The sequence below is a fragment of the Echinops telfairi genome, unplaced genomic scaffold (genome assembly GCF_000313985.2).
Source record: "Echinops telfairi isolate 266 unplaced genomic scaffold, ASM31398v2 ScPeMD7_18;HRSCAF=68, whole genome shotgun sequence".
Taxonomy (NCBI): Eukaryota; Metazoa; Chordata; class Mammalia; order Afrosoricida; family Tenrecidae; genus Echinops; species Echinops telfairi.
Window position 1 is genome coordinate 61,982,770 of NW_022103915.1, and position 19,775 is coordinate 62,002,544.

At 34.9% G+C, this 19,775-nt stretch overlaps 1 protein-coding gene across 3 annotated transcripts in view; it reads right to left on the reverse strand.

Annotated features, from left to right (window-relative positions):
* Positions 1-869: 869 nt before the first annotated feature.
* TOGARAM1 (TOG array regulator of axonemal microtubules 1) overlaps positions 870-19,775 on the reverse strand; it is a 95,132-nt gene continuing 76,226 nt past the window's right edge. For all 3 annotated transcript variants that reach the window (XM_045287897.1, XM_045287898.1, XM_045287896.1), the window contains 9 exons: positions 19,381-19,486; positions 18,865-19,100; positions 18,312-18,470; positions 14,423-14,549; positions 13,570-13,688; positions 7,584-7,773; positions 5,583-5,802; positions 2,874-2,960; positions 870-2,026 (listed from right to left, as the gene is read on the reverse strand). In XM_045287897.1, the coding sequence (XP_045143832.1) occupies positions 1,773-2,026; positions 2,874-2,960; positions 5,583-5,802; positions 7,584-7,773; positions 13,570-13,688; positions 14,423-14,549; positions 18,312-18,470; positions 18,865-19,100; positions 19,381-19,486 (1,498 nt within the window). In that variant the 3' untranslated portion in view covers positions 870-1,772. The remainder of the gene's footprint in view (positions 2,027-2,873; positions 2,961-5,582; positions 5,803-7,583; positions 7,774-13,569; positions 13,689-14,422; positions 14,550-18,311; positions 18,471-18,864; positions 19,101-19,380; positions 19,487-19,775) is intronic.

Below are 19,775 nucleotides of genomic sequence, written 5' to 3' on the forward strand. Positions count from 1 at the left end.
GCTGACCTGTATTAAAATTAGCTGGCCCAATAAATCCCCTTGGAAACCAGTATTTTGAAACTTTTTTTTTTTAAATAAAGACTCCCTAATGAGACTGAAAGAGAAGTATGTTATTGAGAGACCTTGCCTTCAGCCACCCACAGGTTATAGAGGTAAGTTTAAACTCAATAAACCTATGCACTTGTGAACTGGAACGACAGTAGCAATACTTTAAAATTTTACCATCATATGTATAAGAAATACGTATAAAAATTTCATTAAAAAACCAATATGTGACAATCTGAGACCTAAAATATTTACTTTTTGGCCCTTTACAGAAAAGACTGCCAACTGCTAGTCTAACCATAGGAATATAACAAAATACACACGGAAGATATTTTAAAACAGTATATGTAATTATAAAATAGTTCATATAAATAGAAAAAGTAACCAGCTCTTTACCTAACCCCTTTCAAGTTAGCTTAAAGTAATGGCAAATATAAGCAAAACCTGGCTTTTGTATTTTTCTGAGTTATACAAGGAATTAATACAATGAATCACAATTTAAAAATCAGTTAAATAGATTAGAAATAAGGGAAAAATAAATGTAGTTTAAATTTGTAATAAACTGATCATTGAATTAATTGAAATTTACAATTGACAGAATCTTAGAGCAGGACAGGACCTCAAGAGCCACCTAATTCAGCACTCACATATGAAAGATGAGAAAACTGATGGAGTAAACGACTTGCCCAAGGTTACACAAGTTTATTGTAAAGCTGACACAACAACGCAGGTCTTTTGTTAGTATGAAAATAGCATGCTATCGCTATATTTTCACCATTTTAACATATATGAGAATTGCAAGAATAGAACACCTCTCACACATCTACAGAAATAAATTCTTTTTATTTTATAACATTCCTTTTCTTTTTTTAAAGATGCATACAGTACGTATAGCTCAAGAATTCTGAGGAAAGCTATAGGACACCTGGCACTATTTTTGAGAATTACACAAATGGGCAGCAAAATAACACCTTTTAAAATGTTGTGACATATATAAATAAAATTTAGTCTTTCCACACAAAAATAAGGACGTTACATTCAACACGTTTTTTAAAACGTGCATTTAAAATGTTTTAAGTTTCCTAAAACTTTGGTCATCATGCTTTATTATTAACTTGCTAAATTTCATAATTAAATAGATGATTAAGCCCAAAAGATAAGCAAATATATCACATCAACACAGCAGCAAAAGCAAGCTAATACTGCACAATCATATTAGCAAACTGATTTCAGGAATACATGTTTTCCAAAAATAGCACACAAAGCTTAAATGTTTGTGATAACATAGTTCAATGACCTTTCTTCCACCTCTTAAAATAATGCTGAGTAATGAGACATAGCAGAACATGATTACATAATAAAAAGTATATTTTTTAATTACAAATCTAATTGTACATATAGGGTGATAATTTGCAGATTCTATAGAATAGTGCAAATGGGCAGGACTTTTCTCCAAAATATTAAAATTGCATTAATTCCACATGACCTAACATTTTATGAATATTAGGTTATAATAATTATAATTTGTATTTGTACTTTTATACAAGTGGTAGGGCTGATATTGGACAAATGTGGACTTACAGGCTAAAAAATAAAAATAGCCATTTACTTAATTTACTGGATGAGAAGTACAGGCACTGAAAATGTAACTTTAACAAAGCTCCATTTGTCATGTAAACAGTTTTGTTCATCATACCATATTTCAGAGCTAAGATTCATAATTCCTTTTAAATTGTCATATCGAGCAATTCTTCTAAACTCTTTTTGATATGTGGTGGCTGAGATGCGGCCTGATTCAATAAATTCTGACCCATCTGTGCAAAAAGTGCTTTTGATAATTTAGCAGTGGCTGTTCGTATATTTCCTCCAGCTCCAGGCAGAGAGCCACTGTTTGTCATGTTCCCTAAGAGGTGCCACAAAACCACCAACACTTTTTGTTCCGTGGCATGGGGCTTCCTTTGATAGAGTTCCATAACAATATCTGAAATACAAAATCATGGTTAAACAGTCAGTATGCTTTTAAAGAAATAAACTAAAATTCTGATCATTAAAAAGCACCTAAAATCTAGGCTGCCTTGGTGGCACTATGGCTAGTGAATGGTAGTGATTCAAACTATCGGCAGCATCTTGGGACAAACAACGTGGTGATCTGCTCCTGTAAAGACTACAGTTTAAGAAACCCTACACAGCAGTTCTCCTCTGTCCTATGAGTTTGCGATGAATCGGAACCAACTCGTTAAAAAAAAAATTATGAACCCTTTTCTCTACGCCTTACAATGTTAGGCATCTTAACGTATAGAAATAAGAAGTCAGAAACCTTTCTTCCAGGATTAAAATCTTCTGGAATGAGATTTGCCTATGTAATGATGAGTTGAGGGAAAAGTGGTAAAGAGAGAAATCAAACATAAAATTCATCTTGGTGTTTTCTAAATGGAGTTAAATGAAAATTTCTATATTTTAAACACACAGACTTTATACAAAACATGTATTTTGAAGCAGAAGTTTTCTGTGATTACCAATATTTGCTTTTAATACCTTTGTATTTTTTTCTGTATTATTTCTACTAATAGGAAGACAGAATACTTCCTTGGGGAAGAAACAAAACAAAAAAACAACTAATTTTTTTGAAGAAAACTGCTGAGGAAGAGTCTCATAAAGTTCTCTTTGAATCATTATATACATATTTATATCTACTTTAACTATAGATGTTTATATCCAGTTCATAAGTTTATATCTACCTTAATTAGAAGCTATCCAAAGATAGTTATCAATTTATAATTTCTAATAACTTTTATAGTTAAATATATATATAATAAAAAAATATTTACCAGCAAGCTTTTCAGTCATATCCTGTTTTGCTTTTCCATTTAAAAACTGAGCTTTTGTACAAAATGGCTGCAGAAGCAAATAATTGTCTAAACAAAAAAGACAAAACAAAGGTATATTTAAACAGTTAGGAGCATTAAAATGAAAACCTTTCATTTTTGCAATACAAATGTGTTAAAAACTGAAAACATTTATATCAAGTTACTATTTAAAATTCTCTATTAATAAAACAAATATTCTTACAGGAAATGAGAAAAATACCTTATGGGGTATGAAATATTAAAGGAGTTATAGTATAAAAAAGACAGAAAAAGAATTGTCCATCTCATGGGTATTTTCCATCAAAAGGATGTACTACAGTTTGTTTAGCCACCTAATTGCTGAATCTATCTGGGTTATTACCAGGTTTTAGCTATGTTCAAAAGCTGCAATGAAAAATGTGTAGATTTGCCCATCTGTAGGCAACTAGACATTCCCTTACAGAAGAGTTGCAGCGAGGAGACGAGCCAGTCAGGGTGTAGTGTAGCAATGATGAAACAAACAACTTTTCTCTAATTCTTAAATGCTTCCTCTCTCCACCCCCCTACTATCATGATCCCACTTCTACTTTACAAATCCGGCTAGACCAGAGCATGTATATTGGTACAGATAAGAGCTGGAAACACAGGGAATCAAGCACAGATAAACTCCTCAGGTCCAATAATGAGAGCAGTGATACCAGTAGGGTAAGGGGAAGATGGGGGAGAAAGGAGAAACCGATCACAAGGATCTACATATAACCCTCTCCCTGGTAAACGGACAACAGAAAAGTGGGTGAAGGGAGACACTGGACAGTGTAAGACATGGAAAAAATAATTTATAAATTATCAAGGGTTTGTGAGTGGGGTGGCGGGGAGGGAGTGGAAAAACTGAGGAGTTGATACTAAGGGCTCAAACAGAAAGCAAATGTTTTGAGAATGATGGTGGCAACAAATGTACAAATGTGCTTGACACAATGGATGGAGGTATGGATTGTGGTAAGACTTGTACGAGCCCCAATAAAATGATTTTTAAAAAGTGTAGATTTAAGTCTCTACTTTTATGGAATAAATGACCAGGAGTACAGTTCATGGATTGCATAGTTTGTGTCATTTAGTTTGTTTTGTTTTTTTTGTCATTTAGTTTTTAAAAAAGGAATTATCAAACTATTTTCCAGATTGTATTATTTCATACACAACCACAATGTATAAGAGCTCCAGTGTTTGTGTCCTTTTCAGAATTTGGAATTGTCATTATTTTTCATTTTAGCTCTACTAGGTAGGTAGTGAGCATGTTTTTAATTTGCATTGACCTAATGACTAGTGATGGACTTTTTTTATATGCTTGTCTGCCATTTGTATAGTCTCTTGAGTAAAATGCGTCCTTGCCTTTTGACTTTTTCTAAACTTGTACTTTTTGATCTTTCAGTGTTGAGTTTTGAGCTCTTTATATATTCTGGATATGATCCTTTGACAGATATGTTTTGTAAATATTCCTTCCCAATTTGTAGCTTGCTTTTTTTTTTTTTTAATTGAAAGGTCTTCCTTATCCACACTTTAGTGCCATCAGTTTCCCAGCAATACGCCGAGCCCTCTGTGTCTCACCAACCCATGCTGAAGACCCATGAGAAGCAGCCTTTGTCCAACTCTCTCTCCTTTGGGGGACCAAGGTTCTCCCTGAGGGAGGCAATGTGCAGAGGGTCCTCAGGGGAGGAGTCAGAGGACAAGACCAAGCAGCAAAACATGTGGAGGTGGGTGGGAGATGGGGCCGCTCTTGGCACCCACTAGGGAGGGTTGCCCGGGGAGAGGCAGGTGGGGTTGGGGTGGGGGACTCCCTAAGTAATGAGGGCTCTAGTAGCAAAGAGCACAATGAAGAGGATGAGGATGAAGACAACCACAGAGATGATGACAATCATCTTCACGTTCTTCCACCAGAACTAGCGAGTCACTTTCTGCTGTGTCGTCTTCCAGTGCTCGGGTATTTCTTCCAGATCCTCTGTTTTGTTGCGAAGGTGGTCTGAGTTTTCTCCTTGGGCCAGGATCCGCTCCACATTCTGGGTCATAATATTCTTGACTCTCCCCACCGCACTCTGCTTGTTCTGCACCCGGTCATCTCCTCCACCAGCACCACCCCCCTCCATTTCCCTGAGTGGCCAGGACCTGTCATCTAGTTAGTTTCTGTAACTTGTCTTTTTATCCTCCTAATAGTCTTTTAAAGAGCAAATATTTTTAATGTTGATGAAGCTCAATTTACATAGTTTTCTATTAAGACTGTACCTTTGGTGTCATGTCTAACAACTCTTTACTAAATCCCGAGGTTCTAAAAATTTTCATCCACCCTCTTTTCTATAAAGATTAGTGTAAAGTTTTATTTTAAAATCTATGATTCATTTTTGTTAAATTTGTATAAATTATGGTAGAGAAAAAAATTTAAAAGGCCAAGGCAAGGGGAAGGGAAAGTCAATTTAATGAGGTGATATTTAAGTATTAAAAATAAGTGAAAATGCTATTGAGAAATGGAAAAATAATTCCATGGCAATAATTATGGATAAAAGAAGATCTCAGCATTATCATACATATGTACGATCAGGAAAAAATGCAAACAAAAGTAATCTTAGAATTACAGAACAATTTGTGATTGTAACTTTTCTCTTTATTTTGATATTTTACCTTTAGAGCAGTAAGATCTCTTACCTACATGCTGACTTAGTGCCTGAACAACATTTGTGGCAGCAGCATAGATCCCTGGGTTCTTTGAATTCAGGTTGTTATCTACTATTGCAGGAATTAGCATGTTGATTATTGGAGACAAATTATCTCTAAGCAAAGGAATCATTTTGTGCATGGTCTCGAGAGCCACCAGATTTACTTTACTATTGGAATCATGAAGCCGAGATTTAAAAGCATCAAATATCTGAAAGCAAAATGGTAAATTACTTAAATTTAAGTAATTTTACAGTTATATTAAAATATTTAAAGTCTACTTTTGCATTTCATAGTATCACCTTTAATCTACTATTAAAAGACACACCTAGACATACACGCATATGTTAATTAATTTAATATAACACATTAACAATTGAATATTGAAACAGAGTTAAATTTTATTATTGTCTCTTAACCTGTGTGATTACTTTAATAACTAACCCTTCTTTAGAATCCTTAACTTTCATAAATTCAACATACAGGTAGGCAATTGGCAAGGTTAAAGATGAAATCCATTCCTAAGTGTGTCTTTAAATTGAATTTGTAGGGAATCCATAATAGGTGAATATAGTTCTTCTTTAGCCATAATCTAGTGCAAGACAAGGCCTAGAGCCTTTTCAGTGATTGAAAGCTGCACATGCTGCAAGTGGAGGAGACGGTGATGGAGAATATGTTGCAAGTAAGGGTTTGTTTAAGGAGTCCTAGTAGAACAGTGGTTAAAGCACTTGGTTGGATATTAAAAGGTCAGAGAATGAAACCCAAACCCACCAGCAGAAGTGGCAGCCTGCTATGAACTGGAACTGACTCATTGGCAGTAGGGCTGAGTTTGGTTTTAGGAGTTGGCTCAACTGTTTCAAAGTGAGGGTAAGTTTATATAACACACCAAGTATGAGTTAGCCATAAGTTAGACATTTGTAACTTATTATACAATGATTTGTAATTGTGTCAAGTGAGCAGAGATACTCTATGAGGCTGAAAATATTAAGTAATATCTTCTGATGTTTATTTGTCTATCAATTATTTTTCACATTAAAAATAGTTTTTTCATGAGGTTCATTTTTAGACAAAAGTACATTAGAAAATGCTACTTTCTGACTTCTAAGACAAAGAATATGGTACTTCTATTTTTAATATTATAAGACACCATCACTAGAATTAAGAGTAGCTAGCAGGTCACCATGAGTCAGAATTGACTCAAAGGCAGTGGCAGTGAGTTTTGATGGCATGTTTGCTAGCAGACCCGGGAGTGCTCATTAAAGGTCGCAGGTTTAAACTCATCAGCTGCTCTACGGGAGACAGAGGTGGCAGTCAGATTCCATGAGATTATATCCTACGAAACCCTAAAGGCCAGCTCTAATTTAGTCTCTAGGGTTGCTGTAAATTGGAATAAATGCAATAGTAGCACATTTATGTTTAGTTTGGTATAGTATGTCTGCTAGGTTTAGTGTATATAAAATAAATTTTAAAAATAAATCTAAATAAAAAATTGACTAATAAAGTACTACAAGAACTAACTGAAATAAATTCAGTTGAAACAAATACCCCATACTCTGGCACCACCAGCTTTTACTAACATCTGCCACTCTGGTTGTCTTCTTAAAAATAAAAGCTGGTTTATACAAGTTTCTAACCCACACATGACAAGTTCTATTATCTAATCTAAAGAAAAATCAGGTTTCTAAAATGTGCTTGTTTTTATAATACATTTTGTTTCACTCAACATTTATTTATCAAATGCAAGGCTCTGAGAACTCTGAGACTGAAAAGCTCTCATGGTACTTACTCAGCTATTTTATTTTTTAACTCTTTCAATTACTTGATTTGTCCAATCATGCTTTAACAAAGCAAAACCCAAATTTTTTTCTACTATGTTTCTTTTAACAACTTGAAATAACATAAACTCATTTATACAAAGTAGTGCTTTTTAAATACTGATAAACTACATTAGCCACAGATTTTAAGTGAAAATTCATTTTGAAAGGCTCTTACCTTCACAATGTTTCCAACAACAAGTTCCTGATTGCTTTCAGTATCTGATAGAAGCTGCTTAATCCCACTAATACGATCACGGAAGTCTTTTGCATTTAATAACCCTGTTATGACTTTAATGTACTCAGTACTTTCTATAGAATTACGAGGAATTGACTTTTTGGTGACTTCACGAACTTCAGTTACCTCTCTAAGTGAAAGAAAAGTATATTTAATTTCATTGTTATCTTAAAAATACAATCTGAAATAATTTCTGCTGAACATTCACTTTTTTGCAATTCACAAAACACTTCTGTTTGATTTATAATATCTATTTCCACAATTCTTTCAAAGGTTAGAATCTATGCTCTTTATAAATACATGTTAGTAACCTAAAACTGTACTATTTGGGTCAGCGGTCTGAGAAACCCTTTTGGTGATTCACTAGGAGGACTCACAAGACTCAGCACATCATAGCCAAGACTAAGACAAATGACATTGAAAGGACACAGAGTTGGGTTAGGGTTAGGGTTAAAAAGAAAATGTTGAAAACCAAATCAGGACCAGCAAGTATCAGAGGCGGGGATCAACTGACAAGGTTTAACTGTCCAAGTCAGATTTATGCCATTGATTTTCTACACTCATCTCTCCAATGCACTCTGTTCAGTAAGCACTACCCTTTTATCCCTCAACTGTGAGTGGAGGGAGTTCAGCATAGTCTATTACCTATGTAGTTCCCACAAATGAATCCTGGCCTCCCACTGTCATCCATTGCCTACTGAACACAGGATTCTCACAATTCAGGCTGATACTAACTCCTCCTTCCACTTCAGATTATATGGATTGCAATACTTCAGTGACTGATGATGGTGTCATTCTCCCATGTGATTTCAGCTAACATCTCATTTAGATGGCTGCTAATTTAAAGACAAGCCTTTAAGATCACAGATGCTATTTTATCTGATAATCAGGCACCATCTAATTTCTTTGCCACATTTTGCTATACCACCTGGACCTTCTGTGTTCCCTTCCTGAGGTAAGTATCCAGTAGGGTTATGATGTAATTTTTTTTTTGGGGGGGGCGGTAATTGCTCTTAAGTTGGAGCTAGGATTTAGTGCGAGCCCAAAACTCATTCCTGGAACTGTATATATATTTAATATTATTAATTTGGAGTTAATACATATATTATTACATAATTCAATCACATCAAGCAGAATTGTAAAACTGCTTCAATAATCAGTGTGCAAACATACTTCTTCTTCCTGTACTCCGTGGTATCATCTCCCTTTTACAACCACCTGCTCCCCCTAAACCCCGCCCCCCCCCAAAAAAAACCCAACAACCCCATTCTCCTTAAAACTGCTATTTTGACATGGTGTAAGTCAAAGGGTAAAGGGCTATTTTGAGAAGGTTTAGAGATGGAAACACCACCTTTAGAAATGTACAGCCTAGATGGAGGATATGTTGGGAAACAATAGCTTCACATTTTTATTTTTGTTTAAATAAATACAGAGTGTTAGAGATGCTAACAGTTTTAGTAATTGGTACAAATAGAAAATCACAAGTATATAGATGTGTTGAATAACAGAAATTAACCAACTTGATCTAATTGACATTAAAGAACATTACATCTAACCAGTGCAGAATACATATTCTTTCAAGTAGATGTAAAACATACACTGAAATAGACCATATTTGGTAGAACATAAAATAAGTGTCAATAAATGAAGGAAGACTGAAACCCTTTGAAGCACTAACAGGAAAAATTAAATTAAAAAACCAAAACAAAAAATACTTAGAGTCTTCAAATGTAGAAATTAACATTCCTTTAAATAACTCATGAATTAAAAAAGAAACTCCAAAAGCATTACCCAGCAATATCCCAGTATTTGAACCAAAAATCATTAAAACAAGGAAAACTACAGACCAATACCCCTCATGAATGTAGAAAAAAAACCCCACTCAAATCAAATCTACCTATAAATAATATTACTACCAAGTGGGGCTCAATTCACTCAATTGCCATTGAGCCAGGGCTGACTCATGGCGAAACTGTATGACAGGGTAAAATTGCCTGGATGAGTTCCTAGACTGTAACTGTTTACAGGAGTAGAAAGCCCTGCCTTTCTCCAAGGGAGCAGCGGGTGGTTTCAAACTGCTGACCTTGAGGACTGTAACCGAACAGGTAACCACTATACCACCAGGGCTAACCCCCCCCAAAAAACAAGGTTTAAAAATAATATCAAAAATCACTGTTATTTCACCATAGTAAAATAATAAAATAAGAATGTATGATCATAGTAACCGATTCTGAAAAAGCATTTGATAAAATTCAACAGCTATTCAGGACAAAACTCTCAAACAATTGTTAGAAGACTTCCTCATCCCGTTAAAGCACTGAATAGAAATCTACAAATAACATCATATTTGAAGGTGAAATACTGAACCTACGTTTTGGACTACTTACCTACAGTTATTGATAAAGTAAGAATGACTCTGTCTTACTATTTTTATTTAACATTATATTTAATAGTCTAGTTAGTACAAAAACAAGCAAGAAGAAGAAATTAAAAACCAAAGATTAGAATGGAGAAAATAAAATGCAAGATGATTTTGGAAAATCTTGTGATGAAAGAAAGTAAGAAAATATTCACTAAAGGATGAATGAACATGCTGGAAAGTACAACAGGTAACCAAAAGCAGATGGAACAGGTTGAAATACAAAGCAAATAATGATAGTATTGAGTCATAAACCCATAGAATAATATATTCATTATCATTATATATTAGTCCATACAAGCATAAATAAATATTTGAATAAATAAATGGAGGCAAACAACCAGGTTTTTTTTCTCAAAGTAGATTTCAACTAGTAAATGTAGAAGGAATGAGAATGACATAAAATCATCATTATACAAAAATACATCCAATAACTAGTGCAATACATGTCAAGTCATTAAAGTTAGTAGACATAAGTATGATAATAGGATATTTATATCACCTCAATGTATCCTCAAATACTTATTAATTACAATGAAAAAGCACACTATATTTATAGTGAATACACAAGACAGAAATTAACCTAACCAAGTGATTAAGGTTAACATCATCAGTAATAAGACATAAAGATCATGAATCTGATGAGATGTACAGAGAAGGCCACAACATCATTTTTTGGGGTATTCTTGCCAAAAATGAATATCCTCATAATTTAAAAATTACGTGTAAGAAAATATCAGACAAATCCAAACTGAATGACTGTCTACAAAATAAGGAACTTGTCAATAAAGGGCTCCGAAAAGGTCTAGCACACAGTATGCTCTCAATAAATCATCTAAAAAAGTTTATGTTATTGTTGTTAAGTTCCAAGAAGTTTTTTATACCAACTTATCTGATCCATGATTTTATGTAATTATATCTTATGTGGGAAAATGATAGTTTCTGACGCAATAGGTCTGAACGAAGGACAAGAGTCTACATTTCAAATAAGATCTAAAGTGGCTGTTCTGTTAACTAGATTTTAATAGGATGCTAGATCATATTTTCATATAGACTTTTATTTTTTCATAAACTTATCATTTAAATTGATAAAATATTTCAAAGAAATATAAATTCAGAAAATATGACAAATATCCATTTATCTACTCATCTAGTATTTAACTGATGTTCAAAGTATATTTAAAAAACACCCAATAACAATATATAAGTGATCAAGGATAGGGTGGGAGGGTGGGGGAGGAAGAGGAAAAAAGAGATGCTGATACCAAGGGCTCAAGTAGAAAGGAAATGTTTTGGAAATGTCGAAGGTAACATATGCACAAGTGTGCTTAATATAACTGAATGATGAATTGTTATAAGATTTGTAAGAAGCCCCCCAATAAAATTATTAATATAAAAAAGAGAGAGAAAAGAATAGTTAGACTTGAAGAGATGGAAACCAGAATTAGTGAACTCTAAGGAACATCTTTTGATTCCAATCTATGAGAAAAACAAGCAACAATAACAAAATTCAAAGGAGACCAAATAAAGCCCAAGAATTACGTGGGACCCAATCAAGAGGAACAACATACAACTTACAAGGATTTCGAAGAAGCAAGGAAATCCACAGAGAATAGTCAAAGAAAATCCCAATTAGGGCAGACTCCAAAAGAAAAACTTCGTGACATATTGTAGTCAACTTTTCCAACATCATAAACCTCTGGCATTTCTGTTAGCATCCCACCTCTTATCCACTGACCAATCAGGGCTGTTTTCACAAGATATAAGGTGCGGGATACACAAAGGTTTTTCCCCAGGATGTCCCCCCATGTTATATGCCAAACCTAAGATGCTGTTTGCTAACACAAGGTTGGTGTCTTTACAATTGGAGGTCAGCTGCTTAGAGGTTACCTCCCTGAGAGTATGAGCCATCTTGAGCCATCAGACCCTACTGTCTGTGCCACCCTAAGTGGGGCCCACTCCCTGCTGATAAGGAGAGTAGATTGTCCCCCTTAAGGAGAGCCCAAAGACAAGGTCAATCCAACTCAAGGAGAGTCAAGTTAGGTTGCCATCTTGACTTTAGAGTCTACCCATCTGGTCACATGTATACCCCGAGTACCTCCCCCTCCTACTGCATGTACACCCCTAGCTCATCCCCTTCTTGTGTATGCCCCTTCCTGTTACATATGTGGTTACCTGTAATTAGGGGAACTTACACATCCCGAAATGTATATAAGCCATGATTAGAAATATATTCTTTCTCTCTGCTTGGACGTGGCTGCTGAGATCATGGCCATCCAGGAGGTGAGCAATTGCATGTTTTATATTGTCTGATGTCTCTTTAATTTTACCCTTCAATTACACAACTGCCCCTTTGACCCATTCGATTATGGGGGTTGGTACCCTACAATAAGGTATATTAAAAAATAATAAAAATATGACGATTAAAAAAATACATCAGTAGACAGCAAATGTTTTGAGAATGATGAGGGCAACAAATGTACAAATGTGCTTGATATAATGGATGTATGTATGGATTGTGATAAGAATTGTACGAGCCCCCAATAAAATTATTAAAAAAAAAATACACCAAAGAGGTTGCAGTAGTACTTTGGAAAGAATTAAAAAATATATATAATCAATAAATTTAATATTATAAAGTAGCTTAAACAGATTATAAAACTATACTGAAAAAATTTTAAGAGTAGATTTTTTTTTTTGGTTGGCAAAATTATGAGTACTCAGTTAAGTACTCTTTTAATGTTTGTATTTCCAAAGCTGTTTTAAAAAACATAATATATTGGATAAGTCTTGGTTAGCAATAAAGTTAGGCTCTTAAAAAAACCCCATAACATATATTACTTTTATAACCAGTAAAAATAAACTTATTTAAAAAAACCAAGTTTGTCCAACATAAGTCTAGTATTGACAAGTTAAAAAACACTAAAGATTTACTAATGGACATAAGTATGGTTAGTGCATGTAAAAGTAAGTTGTGGTAAAATATAATTGCCTTATGAAAGGTAATTACCTTAGACTTTTTTTTTTTTTTAGTTCAAGGATCGCTGGCCTTTAGGAGTGTTTTCCAGTTCAGTCTGTTGGGGCACCACGCCCTGGCCCCAAAGTCCATCTTCAGCATGCCCTGAGGACCTCACTGCTTCATTCCCTTGCTGTTCTTTTGCACCCCCTTAGTGTTTTGCCTCGGTGTGGAGGGATCAGATCGGGCACAATTCCCACACTGTGTCTCCTTTGTGTTGTCCCCTGTAGGGCTATGGGTCAGTGAGGGGCGTCATGTCTCATAGTGGGGCTGGTCATGTGGTCCTCTCTGTGGACTGTCTGCTCTAATTGGGATCATCGTCCTCAAGGCTTGGTGGGTCAGACCTTAGACTTTCTACATTCATACCAAACTTTTAAAACGCCATTAAATTTTGACAAATACCCTTGGGATAGTTCATGAAAACATCCAAATGAGACTACTATCACTAGGGAATGAGTTCCCTACCAATGTGGACTATCAAATGCTCTTACCTTTCAGCTGGATTGAAAACATCTCTAGAAACAGATGATGACCTGGCATTTCCCACACTGCTTGTATGAGAACGTCTTCCTTTCGCTGAAGGAGTATCTACTGGCATCTCCCCCAAGCCCTATGAGTAAATATATAGAGAATGGCAATCTGATAAAGGTCTTAAAACTAAGATAAAATAATGTAGATAATTTAATTTTCATTATACCAGTATTGATTTTAATGATACAAAGCATTTTAATCTGCATATTTATACTTCAAAGGATATAGGTATATCAAATACCTTGAAATTAGTAGTAAATTAATAAAACACGTGATCTACTAAGAGGAAATTATACTACTTAAATAAGCTTTAAATAAAAAAAAATCAACGAATACATTATTGTTTTGAGTGAAAATTTAGATAGCAGTTTAGGTTTTCATTCAATCATTTGCCCTAAAGGAGTTCTCTAGAAATGCTTTGCAGTAGGAGGTCTAGGAAAACATACAAGGAGAATACAACAGACACCAAACCTGGTGAACATTATGCTTCTTTTTGAAAAGCAGAAGTTCTAGGCAGTGACATAAAGCTGTGCCTAATTACAAAGTTGCTAACTCTCAGAACTGTGGCTCAAAGGGCAGGCCTATAACTCCAAAGTGCTGAATGAGCATTCTAGCAAATATCATGTTCACTAATTATTTACTTCCCATGCCTGACATTACAGTTTACTCAGGACTACAGTTGTTAAAATGCTATGCATATAAATTCTGAATGTTGACAGAGTCATAATGAGATAATTATGTCTATTCTTTATCTTCCAGGGCAAATATGGTTCATATTTAAAGTTGTTTATAAATCAATCTTATTCCACATACCTTTTGCCGTAAGTTTTTAACAGATTCCTTAATATAAGGTAAATCTTTAGAGGGAACATACTTTTCTATCATTTTATCAAAGTTAGGATGACACATCATGAGAAAAAGCATCTTTCGGCCATAATACCTATAGATATTAGAGAAATATTTAAATAACATTGAGTATCTCATAGCAACAATGCTTCTGTTTTTAACTGAAAATTTTTTCTATCAAAAAAAAAATCTATCAACATACATCAAGATCCCCAAACCTATTTTAAGTAAGCCACTGAAATGTAGTTATACTAATTGAACCAAAGAGTACTGGATTCTCCTGTCCGTGCCCCTGTCCATCTGACTGAAATGCTTTGATTCCCAGTGCCCCCACCATTCCCACTCCCTTGTTCCCATCTAAAGGCACCCAAGTGACCACATCAAGGCTGGCAATTGCAGAAGTGAGAAGTAGAAGTTTGTCTTTGTCCTGGCCTGTACCAGTGCCCTTTTGCTGCTCATCTGCTGGCCAGATGTTCTGGCCTGCATCAACTCCCCCTATGTCTTGTAGTTCTGACCTTCTCTTCCTTTTAACCTTTTCCTGGGTCTCAATTCTTCAAAAACCTATTCTGTGCAAATATATGCAAGGTTAACTGAAAACCTTATTAATGAATGCTATAATACTTCCCAGATTAGGTTTCTACATTATGTGCATAAAAAACCCCAAAAAACTCTTGAGTATAATACTTTAAGCCAGGATATTACTCCTAGTGAAGTTTCAGATTGCGTAAAAGTTTGTAATGAATCATTGCCCCACCTAATTCATATTGAAAAAATCACTTATTAAAAGAAAGTTGCATATTGAAGTTTTCTGGATGTTACAGTACCTATTACCTGAGACTTTAGTCTTGTCTTCAACATCTGGCTCTAAAATAAGTTATGTTGATACATTTGCCTGTATATTAGGATATATTGGGATATATTAGGCTAGAAGAATCAGAGAAAGCAAAGCCTTATTTTTGGAGGGAGTAGTAATAAGGTGATTTCAGGCTTATCTATATCAAACAAAAACAAAAAACCCCACGGCCACTGAGTCACTGTGACCTGCAGCAGATCTGACAGTGACCCTACAGAATACACTCCTGTGGGCTCCGAGATTGCAAATTTTTAAGGGTGTGGAAGATTTCTTCCACAGAGTGAATGGTGGGTTAAACTGCTCACCTTATTGTCAACAGTCCAATGTTTAACCTGCTACACCACCAAGGCTCTCTGTATCACAACAGACCCCTTCAAATATAATATATTTTTTTAAAAAAGGAAAGGTGTTATCAGAGAATATTTATTACTCTCTTCTCCCCATAGTCATAATAAGGTCTATGACAAGATAAGTTATAAATCAATTATTGCTTCAAGGACCATTCCAATGTTCAGTCTGAAATGTTCAGCATGGGTCCACTATATCTATGGATATAGGAAAGACTAAAACAAACTAACAAGTCAGTCCTAGGAATATAAGACATAAGATGTAGTAAAATTTGAAAATATGGTAATAATCATTTTACAATTTTAAAGTTTCAAATAAGAAGTCAATGGGTTACAAATGACAATGCTGTTAAAAGAAGATAAAGTAAAAATGCACACAAATTATGATTTTGTTCTTGTTGCTAATTTGTTTATCATGAACCCTTAATTTTTCTTTTTATAGCTTATTGCATTTACTATGAATATATACAGAACATAAGCTAATTTAACAATTTCTACATACTATTCAGTAGCACTGACCAATATTTTTAATCTTCGCAAATTAAAAAAAATGATCATAGCACGAAGAATTTGTTTCCCTAAAAATGACTTGCCCTAACCTCAGCAATCTATGAATATGATGAGATATCAGTTCCATGGCTGTTACATTATATGGCACTGATGACTTTAAGATCGATTATGCACGTAGGACTAATCCAATGACATAAACCCTTACATTCAGAGTGCTTTCTGCACTGGTAGAATAGAAAGCTGGAGAGATTCCAAGCTCAAGGGAGATTCAACACACTGAAGTTGAATCTGGCTTGAATAAGGAAACTGATGAGGAATATAGATGGCTTTTAGGAGCTAACAGAGAACCTTCACTGACAGCTAGCCGGAGATGAGGATGTCAGTCTTACAATCATAAAGAAATGAAGTTAGCCCACAACTTGAATGTGCCTGAAGTGGATTCTTCCTAGAGCCTCTAGATATGAGACCAGCACAGTTCCTACATTGCAGTCTTGTGACTCCCTAAATAGAAAATCCAGTTGAGCCATGCTAAATCTCTGACCTAAATTCTCTGAGCTTGTAAATTTGTGTAGCCTAAAGCCATTATATTTGTGGTAATTTATTATACAGCAGTTAAAAAACTAATATATTTACTGTCTGTATTAGCTTTAGGTGACTTACACAAGATAGATTTAGTTAAATAAATAGGCTTTGTCATAAAATATTAAACATTTGATGCTTTTAATACTTTAATTGCCATAAATTCAAGATCCTCCCACTTCACTTTTAATATGTCTTCATATGTAATTCTCATAAAATTTTAGATTTGTATGGGGCACATTATGTTGCCTAGTTCAACCCCCTAATTTCATAGACAAAGAAACAGAATAACAGGGCTAAGCAACTTGCTTAAAGATAAACAAAGCCAGGGTTTTTACTCTGTCTAAAATTTCCATTGCTATCACAACTATTGTAGTATACTATGTGCAGATATCATATTTTCCAGGCAAACATTTTGTGTTCTCTACTTTTTTTTAATAAAAAGTAAAAACGTTTTTATTATCTTTTTTTTAAAAACCATTTTATTGGGGCTCATACAACTCTTATCACAATCCACAGATACATCAATTGTGTAAAGCACACTTATACATTCGTTGCCTTCATCATTCTCAAAACTCTTGCTTTCCGCTTGGCCTCCTGGTATCAGCTCCCATTTTCCTTCCCCCCACCTCCCTCTCTGCTCTCCCCTCCCTCATGAACCCTTGATAGTTTATAAATTATTATTTTATCATATCTTGCACTACCCGGCATCTCCCTTCACCCACTTTTTGTTTTTCATTCCCCAGGGAGGAGGTTACATGCAGATCCTTGTCATCGGTTTCCCCTTTCTACCTCCCCTTCCACCTTCCTTCCCGGTATCACCACTCTCACCACTGGTCCTGAGGGGTTCATCTATCCTGGATTCCCTGTGTTTCCAGTTCCCATCTGCACCACTGTACATCCTCTGGTCTAGCCAGATTTGTAAGGTAGAATTGGGATCATGATAGTGGGGGGGAGGAAGCATTTAGGAACTAGAAGGTTGTGAGTTTCACCAATGCTACATTGCACCCTGAGTGACTCATCTCCTCCCCACTACCCCTCTGCAGGGATGTCCAGTTGTCTACAGATGGGCACTGGGTCCCCATCACGCGCTCCACTTATTCACAATGATATGATTACCCCCGCTTTGGTGCTTGATACCTGGTCCCCTAGACCCTTCGTGATCACAGTGTTTTCTATTTTGCTCCCTATATTTTTCATGTGTACTTATTTCTGTGATTTACCTGATAGCTTAGATAATATCATTTACCCAAAATGCATTACCTTACACTTGCCCACATTAGAATTCTTGTAAATTTAGATACAGTCTTGTACCATTTCCATACAGTTTATTCTTGTGACTTGTATTTCACTACCTAGAAGTATGTATTCATTAATAAATTTGGAGAATTCAGTGGTCACCCCATCAAGACCACTTACAAATTTATGAGTAAGATCACTCACCAGCACCAATCCCTAGGGACACTGTTTTTTTCCAGTTAGAAAAATATTCATTCTCTTTATCCTGTTTTCTATTTTTAAGCCATTATACAAATAGACTTAGCAAACATCATTATCACCTATTTACCTGGTTTCTTGTGAACTGTCCTGGGCAAATTTAGCAGCAGCTGGTAACATACGATCAGCCATATCCTTTGTTCCAGATAAAATACGTTCTGGTTCCATAAATTCCACTACATCCGCTAAGTGCTGTGCTGTGCATCTTCTTACTGCTATGTGTAAATGGCTATAAGAAAATATGTCCAATTAAACAAAGCTGATATTTAAAAAAGGTTCATGCATGAATTATTTTCCAGAGATTAAATTGTTCCTATACTTCAACAATCATTCTTGCTGGCTAACGTGACAAATTATCTGTATTAGCTATTCCTTGCTAAGATGTTAAAAATTAAGATTCTTTGTATGCTCCCACTTGATATGATACTTATCACTGTTGTTGTTATTAGGTGCCTCCAAGTCATTTCCAATGCATAGCAACTCTATGTACAACAGAATGAAATACCGGCCAATTATTGTTGATTGAAATGCACTAATCAATTTTTTTTTCTTTTTCTACACCCAAGATTACAAACAACTGCCTTTTTAATTTAAGGACACCTCAAGGTTATTTTGAATATTACCTTTGTCCTCCATTGATAAGAGAAATGACTGCACGTGCAGGGGTTACATTATTAACCATTGCCCTCAATGCTTTGTCAACATCTTCTCTTATAAATGTATTTGATTCTCCCGCTTTATGCAACAAGACTTTTACTGTAGTGTCTAGCTCTTGATCCATGCTCTTTTTCAAGTAAGTGAAAAGATCACTTAAACAGACCACAGCAGCACGAGAAACTCCAGAGCGCAAATTTTTCACCTAAAAAACAATTGTCCAAAGAGTACATTTTGCTGGTCTGAAGAAAAATCAGTGATAATGACTTTGAAAACAACTTTACTAATAAAAGCACACATTTTAACATATATCACTTAAAAAACCCCACAACATATCATCTGTCCTAAAGACATTGTTTTTAATGTTGCAAGATAAGGAGTTATTTTTGCTTCACATATGCCTGTATCATTTAGTAAAAGAATTAAAAAAGCCAAATAAATGTGCTTATCTGTTGCTATTCACATAAAGCTGAAAAATATTTTACCTCTTGAACTACTGCAAAATTTGCTTCATGCAACTTTGTGTTCAGTGTTTCAGAATGAAAGGCAGCTAAGCATCTAATAAAATTCAATCCTTCAATTTTCTTCTCCCTATGAGAAAAATTAACAAATTCCAAGAATAATCATTATGATGCACAACAAGAACAAGATCTTTTTGTGTGTGTATGGAATAGTATCAATAAGGAGACCTTGCCTATTTTCCCTACCTTTTATGAATCTCAAATAAAAAAAGTGTAATTATATTCCATACAGTTCTTTTTGTGATTCGAAAGATCTTTTATGAATCAGATCCAGCACTGATAATCAAACTAAGTTAATTATTTTTAGTAAAAACAAAAACACTAGCGGGAGGGGAAAAATGAGGACCTAATGCCGGGGG